We start from the raw sequence: 14,911 nt of genomic DNA on the forward strand, positions 1-14,911 counted from the left end.
CGCCATTGAATACCCTCTTTTAATCAAGAACGAATAAAACTTGGAAAAAGATTCCTTTTACCTCTGCCAGCGCTGGATCCAACCACTCTTTCCTAAAAATAGCAAGTTTTCCGTGTGCCACCACGAGGATCCGAGCGCCAGGATTACCAATTACAAAACACGCAAATTTCACAAGGTGAGCTGGATAAATACTCCCTATTTTTACAAATTTTGTCATGTAGCCCTAAATACAGAAGTGGCCTTAGGGTTGTGCTACTTCTGCAGTTTGTATTGGTGGTATTAACTCTGGCATTTCTACCTAAAGGGTTTATGGCATCAATATAAATGTCAATATATATTATAGAAAAATGGTAATTATCTGCTTGTAATAGCACCCCCTGGTGTTCAAATGTATGGGACTCTGCACGTCATTCTAGGGAATGTCAGAATGTCAGCTGTGCATGCACAATACAATACAGTTAAAGGAACAAGCACATTATTAAAGGTAATGTCTCGCTACTATTTTTTTTTTAAGGATTGATGTTAATGTAATTATTTCCAAATTGTTTAAAAAGTATTTTTTTACACATGTCAGAAAATATTATAAATTATATTATAATTATAATATTTCCATGTGCTGGCCACTAGAGGGAGAAGTTCCCACAATTGCAACAAGGTCACTCAGGCAAAGCAACCTCATTGACATCTGCTGCAAATTTGTGATGGACACACTCTTCTCCAGTGTCCTCACAAAACCCCCTCCCTTCTTCTGACTAGTGCCGGGCGGGGGAGGGGTTTGAATGTCTTCAAACCACCTACACTGTGCAGCGCTATTTTCTGAGCGACTGCAAAGTGATAGGGGTTTCTGCTCACAGCGGCCAGTGGCTACAGGGACACGGCGAAGAGAGAAGAAAAGCTCTGTATTGTATTGCCGGAAGCCACGGCCGGAAGTCGTCATCTTACTGTCCGGCAGCGGCTTCTGTTCCTCAGGAAAATGGTGCCGGCTTTCCCTTTAGTAACGAGCTTCTATGTTTTAGCAGTGTGAACTGCGCATGACACAGAGCATGCGCAGTTCACATTTAGACGGCACAAGCTTAGGAGATTGGAACGGCTCCCATTTGTATCTCCTTTTGTCTTGTATATGCCGTATAGCATCTGTGGATGTGTCGTGAATGGAATAAAAAATGGCAGCCCCCTAAGAAAAGAAAAAGTATTAATCAAAAATGTTTTGTTAGGGGAAAAAATAAATAAACTTGTTATTATATTTAAATATATAAGAACCAATAAAATAATAAAAAATAAATAAATCAGGACACCTTTCCTTTAAGGCTAGACATATGTCTTACTTCTACATCTCAGAGTACACAGACTTCAAGCAGTAAGGGTTAAAGCCATTAGATAACCTCCTCACCAGTCCGTGCTGCACTCCTCCTTATCAGGGACAGAGATAAGGACTATGGTTCAGCACAAGCAGTAAGCCATTAGATAACCTCCTCACCAGTCCGTGCTGCTCTCCTCCTTATCAGGGACAGAGATAAGGACTATGGTTCAGCACAGGCAGTAAGCCATTAGATTACCTCCTCACCAGTCCGTGCTGCTCTCCTCCTTATCAGGGACAGAGATAAGGACTATGGTTCAGCACAGACAGTAAGCTATTAGATAACCTCCTCACCAGTCCGTGCTGCTCTCCTCCTTATCAGGGACAGAGATAAGGACTATGGTTCAGCACAAGCAGTAAAGTGCTGATCTAATGGCTATTTTCCTCACTGCTTGCAGTCTGTATACCTCTTACTGCCCATGCTGGACTTTTTTTTCTCCCTGTTTCACTGATAAGAGCAGAAGCTGCACGTCTAACAGAGCTTTACGAGAATGACGTGCAGAGACCTATACAGTTGAACACTAGGGGGCGCTATTACAAGCAGATAATTACCATATTTTTGCGAGGAAACATTTATTTATTTTTAATAAAAATACTTTACAAAGTTACTCTAAAATGTGTATTGAGTTTATATACTGTATTGCCATTTCTATTGATGCCACAACCCCTTTAAACCCTTCAGAACAGAACCTATTTTGGGCTTTAGGACCATAGGAATGTTTCGCGTTTCTTCGTTGCTGCATTCAAAGAGCCATAACTTTTTCGTTTTCCGTCGACGTAGCTGTCTGAGTTTTTGTTTTTTGTGGAATACTGTAAATTATATTTTTTCAGTGGCAGCATTTTGGGATTCATACAACTTTTTGATTAACTTTTATTAACTCTTTCTTGCTAAATGGAAAAATACAGCAATTCTGCCATTGTTTGTTTTTTGCATAATAAATTTGGCGACATTGATAAATAACATGTTACTTTTATTCTATGAGTCGGTACAATTCCGGAGATACCAAATATGTATCTTTTTTTTATGTTTCACTACTTTTGCATAATAATAGCATATTTCATGATAAAAATGTTATTTATGTCGCCGCATTTTAATTTTTCCGTCAATGTACCCCTATGAGGGCTGTTTTTTTTTGCAGTCATATTTTGTAATAGAACCATTTTGATACATATAAAGTATTCATTAGCTTTTATTATTATACTTTTGGGCTAAGAAATACAAAAAAAAACAATATCCAGGTTGTTTTTTGTGTTGTTTTTTTTTATGCTGTTCCCAGTGCGGTTAAAATTATGTGATAAATTTATTGCATTTCCGATTGTGTATTTTTTCTTTTTGATTTACTATTATTTTTATTTTTTTAATGTGAAGACATTTTTTACTCCCACTAGGGGACATCACAATGGGATTCTTTGATCACTGATATAATACTTTGGTATACTCCGTAACAAACTGAGAGGCAATCTATTAGGCATCCAGCTATGTCAGGCCTGGGGGGCTTTTGCTAGGCTCCCGGGTGCCATAACAACCCATCGGCGCCCCGGGATCATATCAGCCCCCTTCCTCTGTCTAAACACCTAGATGCCACGGTCGCTATTGAGGCAGCATCTAAGAGGTTAAATGGATGGGATCGGAGGTAACTCTGATCTCGGTTGTTCCAGCAGAATCTCGGCTCAATATTACAGCCGCCACCCATTGCGGATGACGCAGACACAGCTCTTATATCTGCACCATCCAATGGATGTAACTGCCCATTTGTGGGAAGGCACCGCTAAAAAGACGTACAGTTACGTCCAAATGTGGGAAAGAGTTATGCATGGTGGTACAGTATATATTTTTGCAGTGTATGGTGGTGGCGGTGGCACTGTATAGTATTGTTATGTAGGCAACTGTATAGAACTGCTGTTTGGCCAACCTATGGCACTTGTATTTTGGCACTTTACTGTATGGCACTTATAATTAGGCACTTTATGGTTGTTGGCACACTATATGACAGGCACCAAATGAAAGGGGCACCACAAAAGGTACCACACAGGACACGGTCTAATGCAAGGTCGGCTCCGTCTGAATAACAGTTGTAGACTGAGCCCCTATAGTCTGACTGACACAAGCAAGATGCATGGGCATTTCTGGATTCCTACATTCTGATTGGCTGAGCATTTTATAGTGACTGGGGCTATCCCTTCCTCTTCCTCTTGGTCCGTGGCCCCGCTCTCTATGTTCCTGCCTTGCAAGCTACAGTCAATAACAACTTTAGTGTCTTCTCTTATATTGTTTGACAATTTTGGGTCATGGCCTCATTAGTGAATAGGGTCACTCATTTCTACGAGTCATATGGGAAGCTACAAGTATCAGATGCTGAAACCCCAGACCCAGAATAATATACGTACCCTGGCTTTACATCTGGTGGTTTTGGTAAAGGTTTGGTGAAACCATCTCTTCCTACTAACCAGTAAGTTTCTTCTATACCTTTTCCCTAAAGAAAAAAAATGGGTAGGAACACAAATATACATTTTATCTCCTTTACTATTATTCAGGTCAATTACTACAGATATAGTTGGTGCCAGCTGCACATTAAATACTTGTTTTGTGTCATCTAGTGGGCACCACTAGATGGCGTCATTATGTTGGTATGCTGCCATCTGTTGGTCACAATTGTGTAAAGTGCATGATGTATTTCAATAAATGGCTTTCATTTGCCTTTTTTAGAGGCATCACCTTAAAGCTCCTGGGCCCCAACACAAAATATGTATCAGTGCCCCTCACCTACCATGTGTCATGTATAATACTATTGTGTTCTGATGTGGTAAAGGTTCTCTTAAGCTCCTTCAGGCATCGGGTCCCAGGTGCGACTACTACATATGCACCGCCTATAGTTATGGCTCAGGTAGAAATGATGTATAGGACAGTAGTCACCGACAGTATAGAATATATATCTATTATAACAAATATATAGTTGAGTTTCCTGTCCAATATAATTGACACATTAAAAAGGCGAACAAAAATATTCTATACATCATCGGGGGAGGAGTACTGTAGAGATTGTACATGGCGCCAATCTGCCAATCCATATAATTTAATAAACATATTGCAAGCACATTTAATACATGTGCCTGATGAATCTTTATAGCAAGTGGATCTCAACTCTAGTCACGGGTCAACGAAACTCAAAGTGGGCGGAGTTTCGCTCACCTCGATTCGTAAATTAGCAGCGCAGATGATTAACCGGTACGGTATACATTGGGTACACAGCCAGCTCTCAATCTTACCTTTAATTCTGTTTTTCCTCTAACTTCTATTTTATAGTTCTCTTTTAGGGTACGCAGAGTGGCCACCGTGCTTTGGTTGACATGGATTCTGTAAGCTGTAAGGGCGAATGGTCATATATACAGATATTACCTGGTAAAAAATGGTTGCTCATGTTTTCAGGTCTGTTTAAAATAATATTTGAAAGTGTCTCCTAATGGTTGGTTCACCGGTGCAACACGGGCAAACCTAAGAAGAATAAACCACTAAACCACCCTAGTCCTTTAGGGATATTAGATATTAACCGCTCAGCCACTGTAGACCCCCGAAGATATTTCAGGAATACTATCACTAACCTCAAACCTCCCTATGTCAAAACGTGTAATGTATTGTCTGTAGAAAGTAGACAAAGTCAGTGTAATGGAGGGCGGAAGGGGAAAAAAGGGAATTTTCCTATCTCCGTAATTTGGGCACCAACACAATGGGAAACCCTTTTTTGAAAAATTTGCCCCGTAGCAGGACCGAGAGGTTACATTACATTAAGGGGATTTAAAAAAAATATTCTCACACAATATTGCTTGAAATTGTGAAGATTATAACATGTTTTTTTTATTAATTATGCCATGTGAGTTTTTCACGTTTTTTCAATTTCAACTTCAATAGGGCCAACTGTGTTTTTTCAACATGATATCATGAAAACTTCTATGTTAGTTCCTAGAGTTGAACCAGTCCAAGTTTTAATCCTTCCACCCGCCACATTTATCCCATTTGAGAGTTTTTGTGACTTACGCAGTCCTGTGGATTCCATACGTGAAGCTGTGTTCACCGTGTCTCCGAATAGACAGTAACGTGGCATAGTGAGGCCAACGACTCCGGCTACACACGGCCCTGGGTGAGAGGACAAAGACATTATACAATAATATGGAATGAAAAAGTTGTCTATTCATTTCCTTATTCTCTCCTGGATCGGTCCTTCACGCTTGTGATGTCAAACATTCGAGAATTCTATACCTGAGTGCAAACCTATCCTGATCCTGACTGGTACGTCCGGCATGTGTCTCATCTGGAAGGTGCCTACAGAGCAGAGGATGTCCAAAGACATGTTGGCAATTTCAGCTGCGTGCTTGTTCCCGTTCCTCTTGGGAAGTCCTGAGGCCACCATGTAGGCATCACCAATGGTCTCCACCTGCAAAGAGACAATGCATGTCGTCTTAATACTGTCCTCTTATTCTTGTGATACATGGAATCCTACAACAATGGAACAAATTGTATAAACCGCGAGGAGCGCATTTCACCAGACCATGTCATTGTATGTCCTTTCTTGGAGCACTTTTGGTAGGTACCAACCGCTACATACAAGGAACACCTTAAGAACCGACTGTTTTTGAAATGCTCTGACCCAGTCATCTAGACATCACAATTTTGCCCTTTTAACCCCTTCACGCAATATCACTACGTGATAAGGGTTAAGGGGAAGTATGGAGCGAGCACACAGGCGATCACTGGGGATTTCATGGTGATCAACTGAATGCCAGCAAATACTCCAATTAATTAATTAGTTTGTTTATTAAATATTTTACTTAGGGTAGGGACACATGTAGCGACCGCTGGGTTTTACCGTCTACGTGTGTCCCTACCCACGACATTTCAATTCCATCATTCTTTAATCTTTCTACAAGTCCATGCACAAGATCACATTCTTTCCTGTCTAGGAGAAACCTGTAGCACTGTTCATCCTGACCTTCCTTGTTCATGAATAAAATACTAGAACCTCATAACTACCAAATCTCCTGTGACATACCGGAAGCGCACTAGAAGAAAGCGGGAAAATGTAAGTCTGCAGGTTTATATTTCATTCAGGGTCTGTCGACAGCCGGGTATAGTAATGGCTGCCATTAGTGGTTGTTATCCTTCGCTTACCTTATATACGTCGTGATTTCCCAGAACGGCATCAAATAAAGTATAAAGGTCATTCAGAAGGTCGACCACCTCAATGGGTTCACTTAGCGCTGATATGGTGGTGAATCCAACAATATCACTGAAGTAGATCGTCACCTGGTCAAAATATTCGGGCTCAACTGTGGCTCCGGTTTTAAGAGCTTCAGCAACAGATCTGAAAGAAACCAACCGAAGGGTTAACCAAAAATACCAAGTGTGTATATATGTATATATAGGGGGCTCTTAAAGAGAAACTTTCCCCTTTTTTTTAATAAGATACCAGAAAAAGTACCCGGCGCTGCCCGGGTATAACGTGTCGGTCTGTCTGTTTGTGTGTTCATTGGATTTGTTCCAAGGGTGACCAGGAGACCAATCCATGCCCTCGTATTTTCTTGGTTTACGGGGAAATCGCTAGTAGCCCTATATACCCCGGCAGTTGCACACTGTTTATTTCAATTTTAACTTCCTAAATACCAAACAGCTAAACTGGTAGGAAATAAGTCATAAGATTGTGACAAAGCCTGTTGATTAACAACATTGGCAGTTTTATTACCAGTTGGCCATAGACCATGGTTGGATCATAATTGATAACAGCATCATTGCATGAAAGCCCACTCATTAGCACGCTAAACATCATGATGTGCTCATCAGCTTGCTGACTGGCCTGGGTTCGGTCAGGAGTCTCTGCGCTTCTGAGAGCCACCTGTCTGATGAGTTGCTGAGAAAGCCCGAATTTGCTGAGGAGTTTCAGCAGCTCGAGCAGCAGTATGACGCATTTGATCAGCTTGCAGTTGGGCAAGATGATTCTCTGCAGCTAGTAATGCAGCTTTCCTCTCGGCCATCAGTAATCTGATTTGTTGCTATGTGTAACCTCTCCCCTGTACCTTCCCATCTAGGGTTTTCTTGTCAAGTGCACTACCTTCTACTGCCAGATAAAAACATATTTACTATAAAAGTGAATGTCTGTATTCGCTTTTATAGTATTGGATCGTGATCATGTGATAATGGCTGTTAACAGAAACCCCATAGAGTTTTAATTCCTAGCCAAGCCTCTGAAATCTAGATTGATACATTTTACCTTCACTGATACATTGTAACAAACCATCTAGATCATCTTAAACACATTGCCACCCATCTCTCTCCTGACTTATATTCAAGGCTGAGAACTTTTATCTCCTCTGATACATTGTAACAAATCCTCAGCTGTGTGTGCAGTACATCTGGCCATGCAACTTAGGCTTCGTTCACATCTGCGCTAGGGTCCCGTTCCGACGTTCTGTTGGAGTTTTCCATCGGAACGGGACCTTGACTGACACAAACGGAAACCAAAGGCTTCCGTTTCCATCACCATTGATTTCAATTTGACGGAAAGCTCAGACGGGACCCTGGCGCAAATGTGAACGAAGCCTAAGGGTATGTAGACTTGTGGCTTTTACATAAAATATTTTCCTGTCATTTTAAGCAAAAAAAGCTGAAAAAATGCATCAAGAATCAGCATACTCTAAATTGCATAACCTACTAGTCCTGCTTACCCAGCTGAAGGTTTGTTACAATGTTTTAGTGTGGATAAGAGCTTTCAACTTGCAGTCCAAAACAGAGAGAGAGATTTGTGCTACTGATATGTTTAGCTTACAATGGATTCTCTACACTTGATATGAATGTAACGAAACCTCAGCTGTGAGAAGTATCAAGCGTGTGCAGGTATTCAACCTCTAGAGGTAAACAAGAATGTTCCAGTCACTGACAGCAAGCAGAGCTCTTGAAAATGGAGCGTAGCTGGAACATAAAGTATATTCGAACTTGATTAAGCTTTATAAAACCAGGAACACCTTTACTTATTGTCATTGTCACTTTAAAGTTGCTCGGCTTTTCTGGCAGAGCAGAGATTATTTCTTTATACTGAGTTTCCACTGCCGGAAGAAGCTGGAAATATGGATCTTATGGGTGCGTCTGATTGGCCAAGAAAATGGAGGATCAGGCGGCATACAGATGATTCATGAGCTTTTTCTATAGATGCCTTAAAGGGCATTTCCACCTAAAGAGGTCCTGCACTATATTGAAATGATGCCCCAATAGCTGGAATTGGGATGGGGTGCAACATTTTACAATACCCCTCAACCTACTTCTGTCTAGTGCAGTGGTGTACACAGAACATAAGGGGCCCCCCATAGCAAAAATTAAACTGGCCCCCCATTTATTGGCTGTTTTGCCACTGGGCCTTGTGGTTGTTACACCCTCCATGCTCTTTCCATGACTCTTGGGCCAATTTCCCAGACCCTTGTTTAATAACAATGCAGTTCCTCTGGAGAGGAGTGTCCTGCACTGGTACTTGCCCCCAATAGAAAAGAGAATTGGACCAACCAGAGCAGTGCCCCCTCTCACCAAGGGCCCCATAGCAGCTGACTCTGCGGCTCGTACACCCTTGGTCCAGTGGGACTTGGTAGGGATTGACTCGTCTACTGGAGACTTTTTGGACAAAATGTCCAGGACGTTTTCTTACCCAACCCCCTGCTTCCCCCCACAAGTTATTAGATCAGTGCACAAAGGCAGGAATATTAGATAGCCACACAGTGTCCCAATTCTACCCTCTGGGCTCCTCTCCATCATAGTGTAGGATCCCTTTAAAGGGGTCCTTCAACTTCTTTCGAAATGTCCTCTTAGGCATATAGTAGTAGCAGAATGGTGTCTCCAACTGACTGACCTGGGCAATGGGACCCTCAAGATCAGTTCATCATTGGGGGACACGGCTGCTGGACAAAGGTTGATCATAGTGGACAAACCCTTTAATGTGAGTCATCTGAGGTCTAATGGTAGGACCTTTCATGGCCACAACGGAGCGGTGTCTACTCACGGGGGTAGCATTTGGGAGAGAAGTTTTTCTGTTTTCTGTTTTTCAATCTCCAGCTCCTCAGTTCTCTCTCGGATCAAATCTTCTAAATTACTGGAGTATTGTTCCAGCATCCTCAGCATGGAGTCTATGATGTTGGTTTTCTTTCCTTTGTTGATAGTCTTAAACTAAAATTAAAAAAATAAAACAATTATTTACAGATCTTCATTACCAAGTAAGAACTATCTCGGCCAAGAAGAAGAAATGAACCACAAATCCCTTTAACACAGGAGTCATTGTACATTATACTGACACATTGGAGGAGATTTAACGCAGTGATTCAGAGGCAAAAACTTTTTGCATTTCATAATAAAATAAACCAGAAAGGTGATGATTAGCAAAGAGAGATGGGGCAAAGTCTTGCTTGGTCTCCATTGCAGAGAAGTGAAGGGGGATGATTTCTGCTGCAGCAAACGGCCTCCCAGCCAGAAACAAAGTATTTTTTTATTTGCTTGTTTTTGTTACTTTTTGTTATTTAGTGTCATGTTACATGTTAATGTTTATTACCTAAGGTCAATGATGATAAAAGGTGGGTAAATGACTTAAAGAGGCTCTGTCACCAGATTCTCAAATCCCTATCTCCTATTGCATGTGATCGGCGCTGCAATGTAGAGAACAGTAAAGTTTTTGTCTTTTTTTAAAACGTTCATTTTTGGCCAAGTTATGAGCTATTTTATATATATGCAAATGAGCTTTGAAATGGACAACTGGGCGTGTTTTTTTTTCGTATGTCCAACTGGGCGTGTATTGTGTTTTTAACTGGGCGTGTTTACTTGTTTTACTAACTGGGCATTGTGAATAGAAGTGTATGATGCTGACCAATCAGTGACCAATCAGCATCAAGCATCCTCTCCATTCATTTACACAGCAGAATCACGTTCTTATTAGAATGAGGTGCAGCCACATACACAGACATTAACGTTAATCAAGTGTCCTGATAATGAATACACATGACCTCCAGCCTGGACATCATGTGTATTCAGAATCCTGACACTTCTGAATCTTTTCTGTGAGATTCCAGCAAGCCACGCGTAATCTCGCGAGATTACGAGGTAAACAAGATTTTGTTTCCCTTGCTGGAATCTCACAGAAAAGATTGAGAAGTGTCAGGATTCTGAATACACATGACGTCCAGGCTGGAGGTCATGTGTATTCATTATCAGGACACTTGTGTATGTGGCTGCACATCGTTCTAGTAAGAACGTGATGCTGCTGTGTAAATGAATGGAGAGGAGTGCATGATGCTGACTGGTCACTGATTGGTCAGCATCATACACTTCTATTCACACGCCCAGTTGGACATACGAAAAAAAAACACGCCCAGTTGTCCATTTCAAAGCTCATTTGCATATATATAAAATAGCTCATAACTTGGCCAAAAATGAACGTTTTAAAAAAAACAAAAAACGTTACTGTTATCTACATTGCAGCGCCGATCACATGCTATAGGAGATAGGGATTTGAGAATCTGGTGACAGAGCCTCTTTAAAGTGAAAGGTCTATCCCATCACAGATCCCAAGAAACGTGGTGTATCCAAGTGTATCCAAACTTACAATTGAACTTGGGGACTATATTCCCACCTGAATAAGGACTGATCGTAATTTCTCCTGCTATAAAAGCAATTTGCTTACATAAATTATTGTTTCTCCCCTTTGGACAGTCCCTACTTGTTAGAAGGATCCCTTGACAAAAAGCTGATCACAAAGTGTCCCCCTTCTGGGACCCCCAGCAATCAGCTGTGATCTGTGGGGAAACCTGGCCATAGGTGTTCCGTTTCTCTGCAGCACCACCACAGGAGAAATGAAGTATTACACAATATCCATTCATATCATTGTGTTGTGTGTGTAATACAGGACAGGACAGGTCCTCCAGAGAGAGACGACCTATGTAACCGCTCTCCATTCTGGACAAGACATGATGATCCTGAACAGAGGACCCCCCTCTATTATCTCAGAATTCCCTAATAGGATGTATGACAATGGGTTTTCTAACATGGACAATCCCTTTAAATTGTATTAGGTTGCAGTACCACCTAAATGCCTGCAGATGGTGATATAAACCTATTTTATTGCTGTCTTGACACCTCCCAGCCTCTTGAATTCCAGAAATGATTAAAAAAAAATTTTTTCAATTCGCCTTGTGATTCGCTGACAAATCTTTTATTATAGAACTATATTCTGCCTTTACAAAATACCCCAAAATACAGATATGTGATACAACCCCATTGTCTTATCGGCAATAAAACCATAAAGAGATCCGAAATAAATAGGATTTTTTTTTTCAACTGAAAAAGATGCTGGATTTATATTTGGCAATGGCTGATTATAGAGCCAATGTGAATAAAAAAACAAATTAGGTTCTATACTGGTTAGAATGAATGATTTAAGTGACTATCCAGATACATTTTTTTTCTTTTTAAATATTGCAGTTTCACGCTTGCTGCTTTCTGTAGCTCACTTGTCAGCTTGACTTTGTAGACTGGGACACATTGAGCAGAGTCATCATATTATCATTAGTGGTCGGGGGATTTAATAACAGCTCTGTTGTACTGCTTGAAGCCTAGATAAGGCAGTTAAGTAACACTATGCACACACACACACACACACACACACACACACACACACACACACCTACACACACACACCTACACACACACACACACACACACACACACACACATACACATACACACACACACACACACACACACACATACACACACACATACACATAAGACTGTATGCAGCTCCCGTCTCACTTGGTTTCTGGGGGATGAAGCTGCCATAAAGCGCACACACCCCATACACATAATAAGTGTATAAGGAAGGGAAGTTTTTTTTAAATAAAAAAATATTAGTTACATTAACAAAAAAGAAAAAAACTCATTATTTCTCTTCTACAGACTGAAATCTAATTCATGAAATGAAAATTATAGACATGAGACATTTCCTTGAAGTATTTAGGCCCATCCTCCTCAGGAAACCACAAGAACACCTCCTCCTAAACACCATGAAAATCTTTGCCAGTGGATACCATGGCAATCAGTCAGTTGTTAGCGGGCACTTAGAGTTAGATCAAAGACTGGATTAATATGTTAGAGAAAAAGCTAAATGTAGAAAATACATAAAAACAATTTAAAAAATCCCAGTAATTTTTCCCATAATATCCTCTTTTCATCTCATATGGCATTCAAAACAGTGAGAAACTATTCGCCATTTTCCCTTTTTCTTTTAACACACCTTAGATAAGACCTGTCTCCAGCTGTAAGGCATCTGGTTGCTGCAGGAGATCTCCCCCGCTGCTCTGACTGCAATAGGAAACCAAGAACACTAAGCCCCACCCACTTTGTCAATCCCCCTCATCTGTCAGCCTTAATCTCTGCAGGATTTCTACAAGACGGTTCTATTTTTGCCGGACTAAAATTTCTTCTATCACCAACCTGATCAAAGATTTCATCAAACGTTGGTCTCCTTTCTGCTAATTCACTCCAACATTGTTTCATAAGCTGAATGCACTCAAGAGGGGCCTGGTCGGGGGCCACAGTTGGCCGACATAACGGAGGCGGCTTTTTCACCTTTCGGATGATTTCTAAAATATGTAAATAGTGAGTGTTACTAAATAATATAACATTTTTCTTTTCTCCATATTGTTTTCTTGACCCCTCCCCCCTCAATTAAATTAATGGACTAACGGCACAGTCCTTGTTAATTATGATAGAGCAGATATACCTGCATCGGAGGTGAACAAGCTAGTTAGTGTGTCGGCAGAAGCCTAACTTGAAGCTCCTGGCCCCCAATGCGAAATCTATAACAGGGCCCCCACCTACCATGTATAATTTATTTTACTGGGCTTTTGGGCCCCCTCAGGCTCCTGTGACTGCTACCTCTGCACCCTTTATAGCTACGAGCCTGTGTGCCGGTAGTGTGCCGGTAGTTGCCGGTAGTGTGCAGTAATATTGTTTTGCTGTAAAATGGTGGCTCGGCTTTTCTTTGCCCAGAACAAATTTCAGTTTGCTGCCCTAGCCATGTTTTTAAATACCCTGGCCAGAGTGACCTGTTGGAGCCCCCTTTGGCACCCAGCAACCAAAGCACATGCCCTGCCAGCCCACCATCACCTATCAATGCCCATGCATAAACACTGGTAACAATCCAACCTCTTAAATCCTTTTCTCGATTTTAGCAATGTGTGTAGAAATCTATGGCTGTAACTACAAGTGCTCCAATAGTGGTCACCTTCACAGGACATCATATGGTTGCTAGGTAACCTAAACATACACACCTTGTAAAATATAGGAGGAACTACAAAAAGAGATATAATAGATACTGCACCAGTACGTAATGTTGTATTGTATCAGAGCTTTACCCTGTGCTGAGAGTCCTGACATGCAGTATGGTGGACCCCGCACAACCACTTCTTGCAGTATGATAGCAAAGCTGAATACATCCCCCTTGAAGGTTCCTCTCCTGGCCAGGTTTTGATCTCGTAGCAGTTCTGGAGCCGTCCAAAATAATTCTGCATAAGAGAATCACATCACTCGTATTAGCAAACAATATAACCATCTCCTCATGGGAGGAGACATTTGCCAATTAGCTCCTCCCATGCAGAGCTAATAATTTCTGGTGTGTGGCTGTTAGAATGAACTACTCATAAGGAGGGATGAGCATGATTTAGTGATGACACTTGAGTCTAGTGCAGATGACATAATGGCGTCCTGGTGTCATCAGGGGATGCATACAGGTGGAAACCCCATAGCCAAAATCAGAATGGGGACTCTTTCTTTAACTGTGACATACCCCTATACACCAGCATACCTCGTAAAGAGTCCAGCACCTGTTCATGTACCCTTCCTTTTCCCTGTTGTAGAGAAGGATGCCATGAGCCTCAGGCTAGTTTCAGTTTCTTTAATTTAGCATTTATGGAAAAAGAGCACCCATAGGGTAGGGTTACGGGGAAATTATGAGCTTCTCATTCCATCCATGGTCCTATAGGAGATACATGGGCCGCCACTATGGTATTTGCATCCCTTGTCTTGTGCGATGAACTAACTATCGGGTCCCTAAATGTGAGATGAGCATAGGGTGCCCAGTGTTAATGGAGCCTTGTTACCAGGACAGGCCTCTTTAAATGAATGCTTCCTACTAATGCCTTAAATAAATATGTCACGCACCTCCTAAGGACCACTTGTCGTTCCCAAAAATAGTAATAGTTGGAGTATGGAAACTTTAAATTCCATAATTGCAATTTTAAAAAAATTAAGAAATTAAAAAAATTCTGGACCATCAGGTAACAGATCAAGGGAATATTGGGGTAAATGTAATAAACTGTATAATATTTAGACAACATAAATGTAGACCAATCATCTGTCTAGACATGTTTGACACTTTTCTCTTCCTTATACCAGCTCTTTGTTGACTTTGTCTTCGTTTGACACATATTGGCCCATTTTGTCACATTTTAAGCCCTGTCCCCCTTCCCGGCAGGCTG

At 41.2% G+C, this 14,911-nt stretch overlaps 1 protein-coding gene across 1 annotated transcript in view; it reads right to left on the reverse strand.

The window, feature by feature from the left end:
* Nucleotides 1-14,911, reverse strand: part of LOC142741696 (retinal guanylyl cyclase 2-like) — a 105,534-nt gene that overhangs the window by 27,123 nt on the left and 63,500 nt on the right. Inside the window, exons 10-17 of the mRNA XM_075851040.1 lie at nt 13,790-13,939; nt 12,867-13,015; nt 9,391-9,554; nt 6,522-6,714; nt 5,613-5,787; nt 5,391-5,489; nt 4,625-4,719; nt 3,746-3,831 (exon numbers count right to left, since the gene is read on the reverse strand). Coding sequence (XP_075707155.1) covers nt 3,746-3,831; nt 4,625-4,719; nt 5,391-5,489; nt 5,613-5,787; nt 6,522-6,714; nt 9,391-9,554; nt 12,867-13,015; nt 13,790-13,939 — 1,111 coding nt within the window. The remainder of the gene's footprint in view (nt 1-3,745; nt 3,832-4,624; nt 4,720-5,390; nt 5,490-5,612; nt 5,788-6,521; nt 6,715-9,390; nt 9,555-12,866; nt 13,016-13,789; nt 13,940-14,911) is intronic.

This window comes from Rhinoderma darwinii, chromosome 2 (assembly GCF_050947455.1).
Source record: "Rhinoderma darwinii isolate aRhiDar2 chromosome 2, aRhiDar2.hap1, whole genome shotgun sequence".
Taxonomy (NCBI): Eukaryota; Metazoa; Chordata; class Amphibia; order Anura; family Rhinodermatidae; genus Rhinoderma; species Rhinoderma darwinii.